Source organism: Heptranchias perlo, chromosome 25 (genome assembly GCF_035084215.1).
Source record: "Heptranchias perlo isolate sHepPer1 chromosome 25, sHepPer1.hap1, whole genome shotgun sequence".
Taxonomy (NCBI): domain Eukaryota; kingdom Metazoa; phylum Chordata; class Chondrichthyes; order Hexanchiformes; family Hexanchidae; genus Heptranchias; species Heptranchias perlo.
Genome location: NC_090349.1, coordinates 285,305 through 304,797, shown reverse-complemented (window position 1 = coordinate 304,797; position 19,493 = coordinate 285,305). Strand labels below are relative to the sequence as shown.

At 45.7% G+C, this 19,493-nt stretch overlaps 1 protein-coding gene across 10 annotated transcripts in view; it reads right to left on the bottom strand.

Moving 5' to 3' along the window:
- Positions 1-19,493, bottom strand: part of si:ch211-225b11.4 (tRNA (32-2'-O)-methyltransferase regulator THADA) — a 186,260-nt gene that overhangs the window by 93,881 nt on the left and 72,886 nt on the right. For all 10 annotated transcript variants that reach the window (XR_010967159.1, XR_010967158.1, XR_010967160.1 and 7 more), the window contains 6 exons: positions 19,029-19,172; positions 18,643-18,747; positions 17,476-17,676; positions 15,486-15,636; positions 13,827-14,070; positions 9,031-9,267 (listed from right to left, as the gene is read on the bottom strand). Coding sequence is in view for 5 of the 10 variants with exons in the window: in XM_068005415.1 (XP_067861516.1) it covers positions 9,031-9,267; positions 13,827-14,070; positions 15,486-15,636; positions 17,476-17,676; positions 18,643-18,747; positions 19,029-19,172 (1,082 nt within the window). In the remaining 5 variants the exon portion in view is untranslated. The remainder of the gene's footprint in view (positions 1-9,030; positions 9,268-13,826; positions 14,071-15,485; positions 15,637-17,475; positions 17,677-18,642; positions 18,748-19,028; positions 19,173-19,493) is intronic.

The following is a 19,493-nucleotide window of genomic DNA, read 5'->3' as shown; positions in this document are numbered from 1 at the left end:
TCTATAAATAGACACTGTGTACAGGAAATTGTTACCGTCTATAAATAGACACTGTGTACAGGAGATTGTTACCGTCTATAAATAGACACTGTGTACAGGAGATTGTTACTGTCTATAAATAGACACTGTGTACAGGAGATTGTTACTGTCTATAAATAGACACTGTGTCCAGGAGATTGTTACTGTCTGTAAATAGACACTGTGTACAGGAGATTGTTACCGTCTATAAATAGACACTGTGTACAAGAGATTGTTACTGTCTATAAATAGACACTGTGTACAGGAGATTGTTACTGTCTATAAATAGACACTGTGTACAGGAGATTGTTACTGTCTATAAATAGACACTGTGTACAAGAGATTGTTACTGTCTATAAATAGACACTGTGTACAGGAGATTGTTACTGTCTATAAATAGACACTGTGTCCAGGAGATTGTTACTGTCTGTAAATAGACACTGTGTACAGGAGATTGTTACCGTCTATAAATAGACACTGTGTACAAGAGATTGTTACTGTCTATAAATAGACACTGTGTACAGGAGATTGTTACTGTCTATAAATAGACACTGTGTACAGGAGATTGTTACTATCTATAAATAGACACTGTGTACAGGAAATTGTTACTGTCTATAAATAGACACTGTGTACAGGAGATTGTTACTGTCTATAAATAGACACTGTGTACAAGAGATTGTTACTGTCTATAAATAGACACTGTGTACAGGAAATTGTTACTGTCTGTAAATAGACACTGTGTACAGGAAATTGTTACTGTCTATAAATAGACACTGTGTGCAGGAAATTGTTACTGTCTATAAATAGACACTGTGTACAGGAAATTGTTACCGTCTATAAATAGACACTGTGTACAGGAGATTGTTACCGTCTATAAATAGACACTGTGTACAGGAGATTGTTACTGTCTATAAATAGACACTGTGTACAGGAGATTGTTACTGTCTATAAATAGACACTGTGTCCAGGAGATTGTTACTGTCTGTAAATAGACACTGTGTACAGGAGATTGTTACCGTCTATAAATAGACACTGTGTACAAGAGATTGTTACTGTCTATAAATAGACACTGTGTACAGGAGATTGTTACTGTCTATAAATAGACACTGTGTACAGGAGATTGTTACTGTCTATAAATAGACACTGTGTACAAGAGATTGTTACTGTCTATAAATAGACACTGTGTACAGGAGATTGTTACTGTCTATAAATAGACACTGTGTCCAGGAGATTGTTCCTGTCTGTAAATAGACACTGTGTACAGGAGATTGTTACCGTCTATAAATAGACACTGTGTACAAGAGATTGTTACTGTCTATAAATAGACACTGTGTACAGGAGATTGTTACTGTCTATAAATAGACACTGTGTACAGGAGATTGTTACTCTCTATAAATAGACACTGTGTACAGGAGATTGTTACTGTCTATAAATAGACACTGTGTACAGGAGATTGTTACTGTCTATAAATAGAGAATGCGTACAGGAGATTGTTACTGTCTATAAATAGACAGTGTACAGGAGATTGTTACTGTCTATAAATAGACACTGTGTACAGGAGATTGTTACTGTCTATAAATAGACAGTGTACAGGAGATTGTTACTGTCTATAAATAGACACTGTGTACAGGAGATTGTTACTCTCTATAAATAGACACTGTGTGCAGGAGATTGTTACTGTCTATAAATAGACACTGTGTACAAGAGATTGTTACTGTCTATAAATAGACACTGTGTACAAGAGATTGTTACTGTCTATAAATAGACACTGTGTACAGGAGATTGTTACTGTCTATGAATAGACACTGTGTACAGGAGATTGTTACTGTCTATAAATAGACACTGTGTACAGGAAATTGTTACTGTCTATAAATAGACACTGTGTACAGGAAATTGTTACTGTCTATAAATAGACACTGTGTACAGGAAATTGTTACTGTCTATAAATAGACACTGTGTACAGGAGATTGTTACTGTCTATAAATAGACACTGTGCACAGGAAATTGTTACTGTCTATAAATAGACACTGTGTACAGGAAATTGTTACTGTCTATAAATAGACACTGTGTACAGGAGATTGTTACCGTCTATAAATAGACACTGTGTACAGGAGATTGTTACTGTCTATAAATAGACAGTGTACAGGAGATTGTTACTGTCTATAAATAGACACTGTGTACAGGAGATTGTTACTGTCTATAAATAGACACTGTGTACAGGAGATTGTTACTGTCTATAAATAGACACTGTGTGCAAGAGATTGTTACTGTCTATAAATAGACACTGTGTACAGGAGATTGTTACTGTCTATAAATAGACACTGTGTACAAGAGATTGTTACTGTCTATAAATAGACACTGTGTACAGGAGATTGTTACTGTCTATAAATAGACACTGTGTACAGGAAATTGATACTGTCTATCAATAGACACTGTGTACAGGAGATTGTTACTGTCTATAAATAGACACTGTGTACAGGAAATTGTTACTGTCTATAAATAGACACTGTGTACAGGAGATTGTTACCGTCTATAAATAGACACTGTGTACAGGAGATTGTTACTGTCTATAAATAGACAGTGTACAGGAGATTGTTACTGTCTATAAATAGACACTGTGTACAGGAGATTGTTACTGTCTATAAATAGACACTGTGTACAGGAGATTGTTACTGTCTATAAATAGACACTGTGTGCAAGAGATTGTTACTGTCTATAAATAGACACTGTGTACAGGAGATTGTTACTGTCTATAAATAGACACTGTGTACAAGAGATTGTTACTGTCTATAAATAGACACTGTGTACAGGAGATTGTTACTGTCTATAAATAGACACTGTGTACAGGAAATTGATACTGTCTATAAATAGACACTGTGTACAGGAGATTGTTACTGTCTATAAATAGACACTGTGTACAGGAGATTGTTACTGTCTATAAATAGACACTGTGTACAGGAGATTGTTACTCTCTATAAATAGACACTGTGTACAGGAGATTGTTACTGTCTATAAATAGACACTGTGTACAGGAGATTGTTACTGTCTATAAATAGACACTGTGTACAAGAGATTGTTACTGTCTATAAATAGACACTGTGTACAGGAGATTGTTACTGTCTATAAATAAACACTGTGTACAGGAGATTGTTACTGTCTATAAATAGACACTGTGTACAGGAGATTGTTACTGTCTATAAATAGACACTGTGTACAGGAGATTGTTACTGTCTATAAATAGACACTGTGTACAGGAGATTGTTACTGTCTATAAATAGACACTGTGTACAAGAGATTGTTACTGTCTATAAATAGACACTGTGTACAAGAGATTGTTAGTGTCTATAAATAGACACTGTGTACAGGAGATTGTTACTGTCTATAAATAGACACTGTGTACAAGAGATTGTTACTGTCTATAAATAGACACTGTGTACAGGAGATTGTTACTGTCTATAAATAGACACTGTGTACAGGAGATTGTTACTGTCTATAAATAGACACTGTGTACAGGAGATTGTTACTCTCTATAAATAGACACTGTGTACAGGAGATTGTTACTGTCTATAAATAGACACTGTGTGCAGGAGATTGTTACTGTCTATAAATAGACACTGTGTACAGGAGATTGTTACTGTCTATAAATAGACACTGTGTACAAGAGATTGTTACTGTCTATAAATAGACACTGTGTACAGGAGATTGTTACTGTCTATAAATAGACACTGTGTACAGGAGATTGTTACTGTCTATAAATAGACACTGTGTACAGGAGATTGTTACTGTCTATGAATAGACACTGTGTACAGGAGATTGTTACTCTCTATAAATAGACACTGTGTACAGGAGATTGTTACTGTCTATAAATAGACACTGTGTACAGGAGATTGTTACTGTCTATAAATAGACACTGTGTACAAGAGATTGTTACTGTCTATAAATAGACACTGTGTACAGGAGATTGTTACTGTCTATAAATAGACACTGTGTACAAGAGATTGTTACTGTCTATAAATAGACACTGTGTACAAGAGATTGTTACTGTCTATAAATAGACACTGTGTACAAGAGATTGTTACTGTCTATAAATAGACACTGTGTACAGGAGATTGTTACTGTTTATAAATAGACACTGTGTACAAGAGATTGTTACTGTCTATAAATAGACACGGTGTACAGGAGATTGTTACTGTCTATAAATAGACACTGTGTACAAGAGATTGTTACCGTCTATAAATAGACACTGTGTACAAGAGATTGTTACTGTCTATAAATAGACACTGTGCACAGGAAATTGTTACTGTCTATAAATAGACACTGTGTACAGGAAATTGTTACTGTCTATAAATAGACACTGTGCTCAAGAGATTGTTACTGTCTATAAATAGACACTGTGCTCAAGAGATTGTTACTGTCTATAAATAGACACTGTGTACAAGAGATTGTTACTGTCTATAAATAGACACTGTGTACAAGAGATTGTTAGTGTCTATAAATAGACACTGTGTACAAGAGATCGTTACTGTCTATAAATAGACACTGTGTACAGGAGATTGTTACTGTCTATAAATAGACACTGTGTACAAGAGATTGTTACTGTCTATAAATAGACACTGTGCACAGGAAATTGTTACTGTCTATAAATAGACACTGTGTACAGGAAATTGTTACTGTCTATAAATAGACACTGTGTACAAGAGATTGTTACTGTCTATAAATAGACACTGTGTACAGGAGATTGTTACTGTCTATAAATAGACACTGTGTACAGGAAATTGTTACTGTCTATAAATAGACAATGTGTACAGGAGATTGTTACTGTCTATAAATAGACACTGTGTACAGGAGATTGTTCCTGTCTATAAATAGACACTGTGTACAGGAAATTGTTACTGTCTATAAATAGACACTGTGTACAGGAAATTGTTACTGTCTATAAATAGACACTGTGTACAGGAGATTGTTACTGTCTATAAATAGACACTGTGCACAGGAAATTGTTACTGTCTATAAATAGACACTGTGTACAGGAAATTGTTACTGTCTATAAATAGACACTGTGTACAGGAGATTGTTACCGTCTATAAATAGACACTGTGTACAGGAGATTGTTACTGTCTATAAATAGACAGTGTACAGGAGATTGTTACTGTCTATAAATAGACACTGTGTACAGGAAATTGTTACTGTCTATAAATAGACACTGTGTACAGGAGATTGTTACTGTCTATAAATAGACACTGTGTACAGGAGATTGTTACTGTCTATAAATAGACACTGTGCACAGGAAATTGTTACTGTCTATAAATAGACACTGTGTACAGGAGATTGTTACCGTCTATAAATAGACACTGTGTACAGGAGATTGTTACTGTCTATAAATAGACACTGTGTACAAGAGATTGTTACTGTCTATAAATAGACACTGTGTACAGGAGATTGTTACTGTCTATAAATAGACACTGTGTACAGGAGATTGTTACTGTCTATAAATAGACACTGTGTACAGGAGATTGTTACTGTCTATAAATAGACACTGTGTACAGGAGATTGTTACTGTCTATAAATAGACACTGTGTACAGGAGATTGTTACTCTCTATAAATAGACACTGTGTACAGGAGATTGTTACTGTCTATAAATAGACACTGTGTACAGGAGATTGTTACTGTCTATAAATAGACACTGTGTACAAGAGATTGTTACTGTCTATAAATAGACACTGTGTACAGGAGATTGTTACTGTCTATAAATAGACACTGTGTACAGGAGATTGTTACTGTCTATAGACACTGTGTACAGGAGATTGTTACTGTCTATAAATAGACACTGTGTACAGGAGATTGTTACTGTCTATAAATAGACACTGTGTACAGGAGATTGTTACTGTCTATAAATAGACACTGTGTACAAGAGATTGTTACTGTCTATAAATAGACACTGTGTACAAGAGATTGTTAGTGTCTATAAATAGACACTGTGTACAGGAGATTGTTACTGTCTATAAATAGACACTGTGTACAAGAGATTGTTACTGTCTATAAATAGACACTGTGTACAGGAGATTGTTACTGTCTATAAATAGACACTGTGTACAGGAGATTGTTACTGTCTATAAATAGACACTGTGTACAAGAGATTGTTACTGTCTATAAATAGACACTGTGAACAAGAGATTGTTACTGTCTATAAATAGACACTGTGAACAAGAGATTGTTACTGTCTATAAATAGACACTGTGTACAGGAGATTGTTACTGTCTATAAATAGACACTGTGTACAAGAGATTGTTACTGTCTATAAATAGACACTGTGTACAGGAGATTGTTACTGTCTATAAATAGACACTGTGTACAGGAGATTGTTACTGTCTATAAATAGACACTGTGTACAGGAGATTGTTACTCTATAAATAGACACTGTGCACAGGAGATTGTTACTGTCTATAAATAGACACTGTGTGCAGGAGATTGTTACTGTCTATAAATAGACACTGTGTACAGGAGATTGTTACTGTCTATAAATAGACACTGTGTACAAGAGATTGTTACTGTCTATAAATAGACACTGTGTACAAGAGATTGTTACTGTCTATAAATAGACACTGTGTACAAGAGATTGTTACTGTCTATAAATAGACACTGTGTACAGGAGATTGTTACTGTCTATAAATAGACACTGTGTACAGGAGATTGTTCCTGTCTATAAATAGACACTGTGTACAAGAGATTGTTACTGTCTATAAATAGACAGTGTACAGGAGATTGTTACTGTCTATAAATAGACACTGTGTACAGGAGATTGTTACTGTCTATAAATAGACACTGTGTACAGGAGATTGTTACTGTCTATAAATAGACACTGTGTACAGGAGATTGTTACTGTCTATAAATAGACACTGTGTACAGGAGATTGTTACTGTCTATAAATAGACACTGTGTACAGGAGATTGTTCCTGTCTATAAATAGACACTGTGTGCAGGAGATTGTTACTGTCTATAAATAGACACTGTGTACAGGAGATTGTTACTGTCTATAAATAGACACTGTGTACAGGAGATTGTTACTGTCTATAAATAGACACTGTGTACAGGAGATTGTTACTGTCTATAAATAGACACTGTGTACAGGAGATTGTTCCTGTCTATAAATAGACACTGTGTGCAGGAGATTGTTACTGTCTATAAATAGACACTGTGTACAGGAGATTGTTACTGTCTATAAATAGACACTGTGTACAAGAGATTGTTACTGTCTATAAATAGACACTGTGTACAGGAGATTGTTACTGTCTATAAATAGACACTGTGTACAGGAGATTGTTCCTGTCTATAAATAGACACTGTGTACAAGAGATTGTTGCTGTCTACATGGGATTGTTACTGTCTATAAATACACATTGTGTTAAGGAGATTGTTACTGTCTATATATACACACCGTGTGTACAGGAGATTGTTCCTGTCTATTAATACACAATGCGTGTACAGGAGAATGTTACAATCTACAAACACAGAGTGGGCAAAATTTTAACAACCCAGGACAGGCAGGAGGTGGGTTAAAATTTCAAAAACTGAAATCCGACCCCAACTCGCCTCCTTCCGGATGGGGGGGTTTGGCGAGTCGTTGTTCTGCAGGGGCAGATCAGTTATTTAACATATTAATGTGGCGGAGTGCTTCAAATTTTAACTGCCTTTTGCATTGAACTGCTGCGGGCCGAGTTTCCCTGGTCTCGGAAAACCCGGCAGCTGAAGGGAGGTGACAGCCAGCAGATCCAGCAGGTAAGTGCCATTCCAGCACTGCTTGTGGGCCATGAGTAGCAGGAATGCTTCCCCCCGGCCTGCTAAACATACCTGTTACGATCGGCCTCCCTCCCCACGATCCGATGTGCCCCCTCTCCTGATCTCTTCCCCCCCCCCACCCCACCCAACCCCCGTTATCTCTTCAACTTTTCAACCCTCCCCCTGACCCATGATCTCTCCCTCCACTCCACTCTGCTCTGCTCTGCTCCCCGGCTGCGGCCTACCAGCACAGGCCTTTCCATCAGCCCAGCCTCTCGATCTGGCAGCCGGCTGGCAATAAGAGAAAAAATATCAAATTCGGCAGGACCTCCGCATTACCTGCATTTCTGGGTTTCCCAACTGCTATGACCCACCCACCCACCCCCTCCGCGTAAATATCAGGGCCACTGTGTGATACAGGAGAAAGTGGAGGTGAGGTCGAAGATCAGCCATGATCCGACTGAACAGCGGAGCAGGCTCGAGGGGCTATATGGCCTACTCCTGCTCCTAATGTTTTCTCCATAAATATAATGCTTACAAGAGGATGTTTCTGCCTGTAGATACACACTGTGGTTACTTCAAGTTGATTCTTAATGTCTGTCACACTGTGACATTCTATGGCTGTTATTTCCACAGTTCGGCCCCAGACGATGGATAACTTAAAACGAGCTGAGAGTCTAAAGTGGTTAGCTGCTCCCAACAGCGTATCACTGAATTATAAATCCAGCGGCAGTGGAGATGTGCTTTAAATGTGGGAAGGAAGAGTTCCCAAACAATGGCCCATTCGTTCGCAATGTCTGGCCATTCGGGACACACCTGGTATTGACAACTGGGCCCCTGGGCAGAGTCCCGCTCGCCCCGTCTGTCCCGCTCGCCCCGTCTGTCCCGCTCACCTGGTTTGCCACCTCCTCAATTCGGTGATCCAAGTCGCTGCCAAATGGAGGCCAGGAATCTCCCCAGAAGGAGAGACTAAAGTGGGAGACCCATCAGTTGTATATGAGGGGTCCTGTGCCTCGCTGTATGAAGCTGGGAGAACCCATTCCCTAACACCACTTTAGCCAATATTGGCCCAGCAGACAGGCCATGAATGGAGGCCCAGAGGGTCCTGGAGCAGTGGGTGTACGCAGGGCTCTGGGTGGCAAGTGAACTGGAACGTATCCTTGGGCTGGGTTGTAAGCAGTGCTGACGTGGACTGAGAGTTGAGGGGGGCTCACTGGACGAACTCTTTCACTCACCAGCCCGACTCCAGCCCGACTCCCAGGAGAGCTCCCACCTGCAGCAGTCGGCCGTGCAGGGTATTGTGGGATATAGGGGCTCCATGAGGCGGTAAAGCTCCAATTAAAGCAGACAGGACCGTGCTGCACTCCGAGAGTGGGACCAGAGCAACTAAAGCCTTCGCACACATCACTCGCACGCTGTGAATCGGATTGGCTGCCAACAGCGTCAAAGGTCGGAGAAAACTGGAGAAAGAACTGAGGAGAAAAAAAAATGATGGTTGGCTTTCTCGATTCAACATTCAGGGGCAATACGAGTGTGAGTCTATCAGAGTCTTACTGACCCAGTGTCAGGGGCAATACGAGTGTGAGTCTATCAGTCTTACTGACCCAGTGTCAGGGGCAATACGAGTGTGAGTCTATCAGAGTCTTACTGACCCAGTGTCAGGGGCAATACGAGTGTGAGTCTATCAGAGTCTTACTGACCCAGTGTCAAGGGCAATACGAGTGTGAGTCTATCAGAGTCTTACTGACCCAGTGTCAGGGGCAATACGAGTGTGAGTCTATCAGAGTCTTACTGACCCAGTGTCAGGGGCAATACGAGTGTGAGTCTATCAGAGTCTTACTGACCCAGTGTCAGGGGCAATACGAGTGTGAGTCTATCAGAGTCTTACTGACCCTGTGTCAGGGGCAATACGAGTGTGAGTCTATCAGAGTCTTACTGACCCTGTGTCAGGGTCCACAGTCCCCGAACGGGTGTACAATGAGTGAGAGTCAGATTCTAACTAATATTAGTGTTAATATTCCTGTAATAAATCTATCCCTGGAGTTTGAGTAGATTTATTCTTGTAATATTAGTGTTCATATTCCTGTACATATTCTGAGGCAGGGGAGGACCAAGGATTTACTGAGGCGCCAAGAGGAGCATTCCCGCAAACAAGTAAAAACATGGAGCTTTGCAGGAGCTAATCACCATTTGAAACACCCGCCCCCCACCCCTCTCCTCCCAACTGTTGTACCAGGTGGGCAGGGTTAAAATTGGGCCCAACGTTCGTTTCCCACTTGCAAGTTTCCCAAAGGTTAAAATAGGATAAAATGAAAAACTGTGAATGCCAGAATCCTGAACCAAGACCGACAATACTGGGGGTCTATCGGAACAGCAGCGGCAGGTCCGCCCGCGGGTCTGTGAAGGAAAGGGACAGGTTACTGCTTCAGCTCACAACCTTATCCCCAGGGGGTTGCGCAATTCCAAAGCCAATCACCTGGATTGGATTTGACTCCAGGTCCAATGGGTGAATCTAACCCACTTTCCCTAACTGGTTTGTCATTAGTCAGAGAATCATTGGGGACGGGAACAAATAAAATAAAAACTCAATAACTAAACCACCCCCTGCTTCTTAGACTTCTTGCATTGTCAATGGGATTATGTCACACTGTCAATGAATCATTGAATCATAGAAAGGTTACAGTATGGAAGGAGGTCGTTCGGCCCATCGAGTCCACGCCAGCTCTATGCAAGAGCAATCCAGCTATTCCCACTCCCCTGTAGTCCTGCAAATTTTTTTCTTTCAAGTACTTATCCAGTTCCCTTTTGAAGGCCATGACTGAATCTGCCTCCACCACCCCCTCGGTCAGTGCATTCCAGATCCTAACCACTCGCTGTGTAAAAAAGTTTTTCCTCATGTCACCTTTGGTTCTTTTGCCAATCACCTTAAATCTGTGTCCTCTGGTTCTTGACCCTTCCGCCAATGGGAACAGTTTCTCTCTATCTACTCTGTCTCGACCCTTCGTGATTTTGAATACCTCTATCAAATCTCCTGGCAACCGTCTCTGTTCCAAGGAGAACAACCCCAGCTTCTCCAGTCTATCCACGTAACTGAAGTCCCTCATTCCTGGAATCATTCTAGTAAATCTCTTCTGCATCGTCTTTAAGGCCTTCACATCCTTTCTAAAGTGCGGTGCCCAGAACTGGACACAATACTCCAGTTGTGGCCGAACCAGTGTTTTATAAAGGTTCATCATGACTTCCATACTTTTGTACTCAATGCCTCTATTTATAAAGCCCAAGATCCCGTATGTTTTTTTAACCACTTTCTCAACCTGCCCTGCCACCTTCAACGATTTGTGTACATATGCCCCAGATCTCTCTGTTCCTGTACCCCTTTTAGAATTGTGCACTTTAGTTTATATTGTCTCTCCTCGTTCTCCCTACCGACATGTATCACTTCGCATTTTTCTGTGTTAAATTTCATCTGTCATGTGTCCGCCCATGCCACCAGCCTGTCTATACCCTCTTGAAGTCTATCACTATCCTCCTCACTGTTTACTACCCTTCCAAGTTTTGTGTCATCTGCAGATTTTGAAATTGTGCCCTGTACACCCAAGTCCAAGTCATTAATATATATCATGAAAAGCAGTGGTCCCAGCACCGACCCCTGGGGAACACCACTGTACACCTCCCTCCAGTCCGAAAAACAACAGTTCACCACTACTCTCTGTTCCCTGACCCTTAGCCACTTCTCTATCCATGTTGCTACTGCCCCCTTTACTCCATGGGCCACAATCTTGATGATAAGCCTACCGTGCGGCACTTTATCAAACACCTTTTGAAAGTCCATATACACCACATCAACTGCATTGCCCTCATCTACCCTCTCTGTTACCTCATCAAAAAACTCTATCAGGTTGGTTAAACACGATTTGCCTTTAACAAATCCGTGCTGGCTTTCCCTAATCAATCCACCCTCATCCAAGTGACTGTTAATTCTGTCCCGGATTATCATTTCTAAAAGTTTCCCCACCGCTGAGGTTAAGCTGACTGGCCTATAGTTGTTGGGTTTATCCTTACACCCTTTTTTGAACAAAGGTGTAACATTTGCAATTCTCCAGTCCTCTGGCACCACCCCCTGTATCTACGAATGTTTGGAAGATTATGGCCAGTACCTCCACAATTTCCACCCTTACTTCCCTCAGCAACCTAGGATGCATTCCATCCGGACCAGGTGACTTATCTACTTTAAGTATAGCTGGCCTTTCCAGTACCTCTTCTTTATCAATTTTTAGCCCATCCAGTATCTCAACTAGATCTTCCCTTACCGAGACTCTGGCAGCATCTTCTTCCTTGGTTAAGACAGATGCAAAGTGCTCATTTAGTACCTTGACCATCCCGTCTGCCTCCATGAGTAGATCTCCTTTATGGTCCCTAATCGGCCCCATACCTCCTCTTACTACCCGTTTACTGTTGACATGCCTATGGAAGACTTCTGGATTCCCTTTTATGTTGGCTGCCAGTCTGTTCTCATACTCTTTGCCCCTCTTATCTCCTTTTTCACTTCCATTTGAACTTTCCATATTCTGCCTGGTTCTCACTTGTTTTATCAACCTGACATCTGTCATCTGCTCCTTTTTTCCGTTTCATCTTACTCTCTATCTCTTTTATCATCCAGGGAGCTCTGGCTTTAGTTGTCCTACCTCTCTGCCTCGTGGGAATGTGCCCAGACTGTACCCAAACCATCTCCTCTTTAAAAGCCGCCCAGTGTTCAATCACAGTTTTGTCTGCCAATCATTGATTCCAATTTACCCGGGCCAGATCTGTTCTCATCCCACTGAAATTGGCCCTCCTCCAATTGAGTATTTTTATTTTAGAGTGGTCTGTGTCCTTTTCCATAGCTATTCTAAACCTTATGATACTATGATCGCTGCTCCCTAAATGTTCCCCCACTGACACTTGCTCCATTTGGCCTGTCTCATTCCCCAGAACCAAGTCCAGCAATGCCTCCTTCCTCATTGGGCCGGAAACGTAAGGGGGGGAAGAGAGAGAGAGAAGGGAGGGGAGAGGGGAAGTTCCATTCAAAGAGAAGAATTCCAAAGTTATCCTGAACATATTTCAGAAATTCCTCCCCCTCTTTGCCCCTTATATTATTGTTATCCCAGTCTATATTAGGATAATTGAAATCCTCTGTTATCACTACTCTATAGTTTTTGCACCTCTCTGTAATTTCCCTGCAAATTTGCCCCTCTATATCCTTCCCACTAGTTGGTGGCCTGTAGAATACACCCAGTAGTGTAATGGCACCTCTTTTATTTCTTAATTCTAACCAATTAGACCAAATGGGAGAGCGTCACGCTGTCTGTCGGAGAGCGTCACGCTGTCTGTCGGAGAGCGTCACGCTGTCTGTCGGAGAGCGTCACGCTGTCTGTCGGAGAGCGTCACGCTGTCTGTCGGAGAGCGTCACGCTGTCTGTCGGAGAGCGTCACGCTGTCTGTCGGAGAGCGTCACGCTGTCTGTCGGAGAGCGTCACGCTGTCTGTCGGAGAGCGTCACGCTGTCTGTCGGAGAGCGTCACGCTGTCTGTCGGAGAGCGTCACGCTGTCTGTCGGAGAGCGTCACGCTGTCTGTCGGAGAGCGTCACGCTGTCTGTCGGAGAGCGTCACGCTGTCTGTCGGAGAGCGTCACGCTGTCTGTCGGAGAGCGTCACGCTGTCTGTCGGAGAGCGTCACGCTGTCTGTCGGAGAGCGTCACGCTGTCTGTCGGAGAGCGTCACGCTGTCTGTCGGAGAGCGTCACGCTGTCTGTCGGAGAGCGTCACGCTGTCTGTCGGAGAGCGTCACGCTGTCTGTCGGAGAGCGTCACGCTGTCTGTCGGAGAGCGTCACGCTGTCTGTCGGAGAGCGTCACGCTGTCTGTCGGAGAGCGTCACGCTGTCTGTCGGAGAGCGTCACGCTGTCTGTCGGAGAGCGTCACGCTGTCTGTCGGAGAGCGTCACGCTGTCTGTCGGAGAGCGTCACGCTGTCTGTCGGAGAGCGTCACATTGCCTTACCGATGTGTGCCATCTGCATTGGGCTGGAGTTTAGCCAACAGGGTGAGGATGGAGTGGAGCGAGGGGACGAGGTGAAGGTGTCCTCCCTCAGGGGCAGAGTCTTGGCTCGTCGCACACTGCAGCTGATTGAGGAGGAGCCCCTCCAGTTCTGGGTAATGCATGAAGAACGCCCGTGGGGTCATCCCGCTCTGCGCTGAGTCATCCCCGCTCCTCTTCTGACCCAACATACGGGACGTCAAAGCACCTGTGAGGGAGGAGACGGAAATCTACCCCACTACCAGTACTATGTGGAGTGGGGGGGGAAGGAAGCGGGGGGTGCATGCACAGGGTGGGGGGAGGGAGGGACCGAGGGTGGGAGGAGGGACCGAGGGTGGGAGGAGGGACCAGGGTGGGGGCAAGGAGGGAGGAGAGAGGGGGAGAACGGGAGAAGGGGTGAGATAAAGGAGGAGGGTGGGGGCATGGAGGGAGAAAGAGGGAAAGAGAGGGAGAAGGAGGGGGGGGGGAAGAGAGGGAGAAGGAGGGGGGGGGGGAGAGCGGGTGAAAGGGGGGAAGAGAGGGAGAAAGGGGGGAAGAGAGGGAGAAAGGGGGGAAGAGAGGGAGAAAGGGGGGAAGAGAGGGAGAAGGGGGGGGAAGAGAGGGAGAAAGGGGGGGAAGAGAGGGAGAAAGGGGGGAAGTGAGGGAGAAAGGGGGGGAAGAGAGAGAGAAAGGGGGGGAAGAGAGAGAGAAAGGGGGGGAAGAGAGGGAGAAAGGGGGGGAAGAGAGGGAGAAAGGGGGGGAAGAGAGGGAGAAAGGGGGAAGAGAGGGAGAAAGGGGGGAAGAGAGGGAGAAGGGGGGGGAAGAGAGGGAGAAGTGGGGGGAAGAGAGGGAGAAGGGGGGAAGAAAGGGAGAAAGGGGGGGGAAGAAAGGGAGAAAGGGGGGGAAGAGAGGGAGAAAGGGGGGGGAAGAAAGGGAGAAAGGGGGGGGAGAGCGGGAGAAAGGGGGGGGAGAGCGGGAGAAAGGGGGGAGAGCGGGAGAAAGGGGGGAGAGCGGGAGAAAGGGGGGAGAGCGGGAGAAAGGGGGGAGAGCGGGAGAAAGGGGGGAGAGCGGGAGAAAGGGGGGAGAGCGGGAGAAAGGGGGGAGAGCGGGAGAAAGGGGGGAGAGCGGGAGAAAGGGGGGAGAGCGGGAGAAAGGGGGGAGAGCGGGAGAAAGGGGGGAGAGCGGGAGAAAGGGGGGGAGAGCGGGAGAAAGGGGGGGGGAGAGCGGGAGAAAGGGGGGGGGGAGAGCGGGAGAAAGGGGGAAGAGAGGGAGAAGGGAGGGGAGAGCGGGAGAAAGGGGGGAAGAGAGGGAGAAGGGAGGGGAGAGCGGGAGAAAGGGGGGAGAGCGGGAGAAAGGGGGGGAGAGCGGGAGAAAGGGGGGAAGAGAGGGAGAAAGGGGGGAGAGCGGGAGAAAGGGGGGAAGAGAGGGAGAAGGGAGGGGAGAGCGGGAGACGGGAGAAAGGGGGGAGAGTGGGAGAAAGGGGGGAGAGCGGGAGAAAGGGGGGAAGAGAGGGAGAAAGAGGGGAAGAGAGGGAGAAGGGAGGGGAGAGCGGGAGAAAGGGGGGAAGAGAGGGAGAAGGGAGGGGAGAGGGGAAGTTCCATTCAAAGAGAAGAATTCCAATCAGAAACACAGCAAAATACTTACTGAGGAGCTGGATAGCGGCATTGCGCATGGCCCAGGAGGCAGAGCTGAGCCCTTGTAGGGACAGGGAGGCCATATTGCTGGAGTATGTTAAGACAGCAGATCCCAGAACTGAATCCTGAGTCAGCGTTTGTAACGTGTGGACAGCACAAACCTAGAGAATAGAATCATGAGATAAACAGCCAGAAGCAGGTCAGGCACTACAACCGGCCAAAAGCGATATATATAGGGGAGAATTACAGGCCTTCAATTAGATTCCAGACTGTAACTCACTCTCAGTCATATATACGTGGAAACAGGCCATTCAGCCCCACCAGTCTGTGTTGGCATTTACCCTCCAAGTGAGGAAATAATTCTAATCTCATGTCTCCGCCCAGTTCCCATATCCCTTCATCCCCTTTTCCTTATCCCCCTCTCCAATCTAATCTTGAATGTGACGCAGTTTCTGCCTCAACCACTAACCCAGGATGTGAATCCCACAGCCTCACAACTCTGAAGAAGTTTCTCCTGCGCTCTGTTCTAAATCTCTTACATTTAATCGTGTGCCTATGGCCATTCGTTCTAGACCCCTCAACTACTGGAAGCACTCTGCTTATGTCTACCCTGTCCCATCCCTTCCTAACTTTAAACACTTCTATCCTATTGCCCTGTAATCTGTGTTGTTCTAATGAATGAAGATTTTTCAAGTCTTTCTTTGAATTTATATTTCCTTACACCAGGCAACATCCTGTGCTGTCCCCTCTCTAAAACCTCAATATCCTTCCTATAGTGTGGAGGTGTTTATGGTGATGACAGGGTAGAGAGAGAGAAACTATTTCATCTGGTGGGGGAGTCCAGAACAAGGGGGCATAACCTTAAAATCAGAGCTAGGCCGTTCAGGGGTGATGTCAGGAAGCATTTCTTCACATAAAGGGGAGTGGAAATCTGGAACTCTCTCCAACAAAGGCTGGGGGGCAAAATTTCAAAACTGAGACTGATCAATTTTTGTTAGGTAAAGGTATTAAGGGATAAGGAACCAAGGGAGTTAAGATACACATCAGCCATGATCTAATTGAATGGTAGAGCAGGCTCGAGGGGCTGAATGGCCTCCTCCTGTTCCTATGAGCCCAATACTGAACATTACTCTAACTGAGGTCTAATTAAGATTTTATATAGGCTCATAATTGGCTCTTGGTCGTTATATTCTCTACCTTTTGAGATAAAACCTAGAATTCCATTAGTATTTTCACAGCCTCATTAATCTGAGGTGCTGCCTTTAACATCCTGTGAACTTGTATCTCCAAACCCCTCTGCTCTCCCCCAGCACTGAGTCCACTTCCATTCACAGTGTCATTACTGCTCTTATATTTTATCTCAAAATATATCACCTCACATTTACTGACATTGAATTCCATTTATCACCTCCTAACCCATTCTCCATCTTATCAATGTCCCCATGGACCTTCCTTTGGTCTAAAGAATTAACTGTATCTCCTATTTTAATATTGACTACCAATTTTGACGCCACTCTCTCCAGGCCTGTATTAAAATCGTTGATATACACAGTGAGCAGGAGTGGCCCCAGAATCCTGTGGCTCCCCACTGCACCCTTCCAGCCACGCTGAGAAACTGCCCTGAACTCCAACTCGGTTTGTTCAATTTGAACCAGTTTTTAATCCAGTTTGCTATCCTCCCCCTAATTCCATCCTCCTTAATCTTCTCTAGTAATCTTCAATGTGGTACCTTTTCGAAGCCTTTCATAAAGTCCACATAGACCACATCCACTGCACTTCACCGCCTGCCATGTAAACACCTACTGAACCCCACAAGCTCCCCAATGAGAAGGACTCAGGCAGGGAATTTGGAGAAAGAACAAAATGGGAAGTGAAGTGAAGTTGGGCTGTGGGGGGTGGGCCGCGAGCGGACGGTGGGGGGGGGGGGGTGGGCCGCGAGCGGACGGGGGGGGGGGTGGGCTACGAGCAGTGGGGTGCTTCCATTTAGCGCTGGTACTGACCTGTGGGAGATCGACTGTCTGATCCCAGTCGTTGGGCAGAGGGGCACTGGCGATATCGAGTAACGTCTTCATGCAATAATGCAGCAGAGGCCGGGATTCGCTGCTCTCCTCCCCAGCCACTACACACAGCATCAGCATGGGCAGGCCGGCTGCCCTCCGGGTAATCGAGCTGCTCCGAGGGCCTTTCAGCACTGACAACCCCTGGACACGAGAAAGAGAAAGATGCGGGAAACAAGTGATGAATCAGAACAGGTCCTGAGGCTGCGAGGGCCTCTCCCCTCCCACAGCACAGTCACCGGACACCACCCTCAGGGGAGATACCTTCACACACAACATTCCCCCCGCCGATCACCGGGCCGAATTCTCCACAACCAACGGCTGGACAGAGCCCTGGGAGCAGCCGTTCGGTGTCATGTCCGTCCTGCTGTGACAGGACTCTGGGGGGAGGGCACTGGGTCAGTGCCCTCACTTGTGACGGGTGCCCCCCCCACCACCTATCTCTAAGCAGCAACATTACAGCAGAGGACAGTGGAGGAGTGGGTGTACGGGGGGGGTCTCTGATATTTACACTGATGGGGCAGGTGGACCGCTCATCCTTTTTGATGACTGTTGCCGGAACTAACCCTGGACTCAGGCACCAGCGAGTCCCGTCGGGATCGCGGACCGCGCCGGGGCGTCGGGTTTGGCGGCCCGGGCCGGGGCGTCGGGATCACAACAATTCTCTGTGACGCTCACCAGAGATCTCTGAATGATAACTGGGGCCCGCACCAGGCCAATTAACAGGCCCTCACACTCTAAGCAATGGGACAGAACCGAGGTAGTGTCGATCCCATCTCTGCTCAGTCCCAGCGCTAATCAAACCACATCCAGTCTGGGATCAAACCACATCCAGTCTGGGATCAAACCACATCCAGTCTGGGATCAATCCACATCCAGTCTGGGATCAATCCACATCCAGTCTGGGATCAAACCACATCCAGTCTGGGATCAATCCATATCCAGTCTAGGATCAATCCATATCCAGTCTGGGATCAATCCACATCCAGACCAGCTCTCGGACATGGGTTGACCCTGCCCTATCTGTTGGCAGCAGGCCAGGTGGACTGTGAAGACACGATGTATGAAAAATGATGTACACTGGCCTCATCACAGGTGCTCCTCCAGTACCTGGTCCAGAATCTCTCGGGGAATTGCTTGCAGTTCTGGAGACTCTTGTTTCAACAGCGTTGCACAGAACCGGGTGAATCCAGCACTGCATCCTTCCACCGCTCCCTGCAACAGAAAGAGCACAGTTAGTTCAAAAACTCACAGCCAGGCTGATCACAGATACTCAAGACTGCGCCCGCGCCTGACTGCGCCTACGGGTGCCCGCGCCTGACTGCGCCCACGGGTGCCCGCGCCTGACTGCGCCCACGGGTGCCCGCGCCTGACTGCGCCCACGGGTGCCCGCGCCTGACTGCGCCCACGGGTGCCCGCGCCTGACTGTCTCATGGTTTTACCCCAAAGAGGTGCCCAATCAGGCCCCTCACTCTCTTTCAATCGTTAACACTCACCCAGTGCCGACATTTTAACAGAATGTTTTGGAAAACTCCTGCGATATTCTGTATGTGTGTAACGGATATCAGCCGACTCGAGTCCCCACGGGAACGGGCCATGAGTGCAAGCTCCACCAGGTACCCCAGCAGCAGGCCCACCTCCTGCCAACGAGCAAAGACAAACATCACATCTTCCTCCAGCCTCTGTCCCCATCGCCCCAGCTTTGGAATAGATTGCACCTCACCCCATGTCCCATGGGTGCCCTCCACCCACCAACACCTCACCTCATGACCCATGGGTGCCCTCCACCCACCAACACCTCACCCCATGACCCATGGGTGCCCTCCACCCACCAGCACCTCACCTCATGACCCATGGGTGCCCTCCACCCACCAACACCTCACCCCATGTCCCATGGGTGCCCTCCACCCACCAACACCTCACCCCATGACCCATGGGTGCCCTCCACCCACCAACACCTC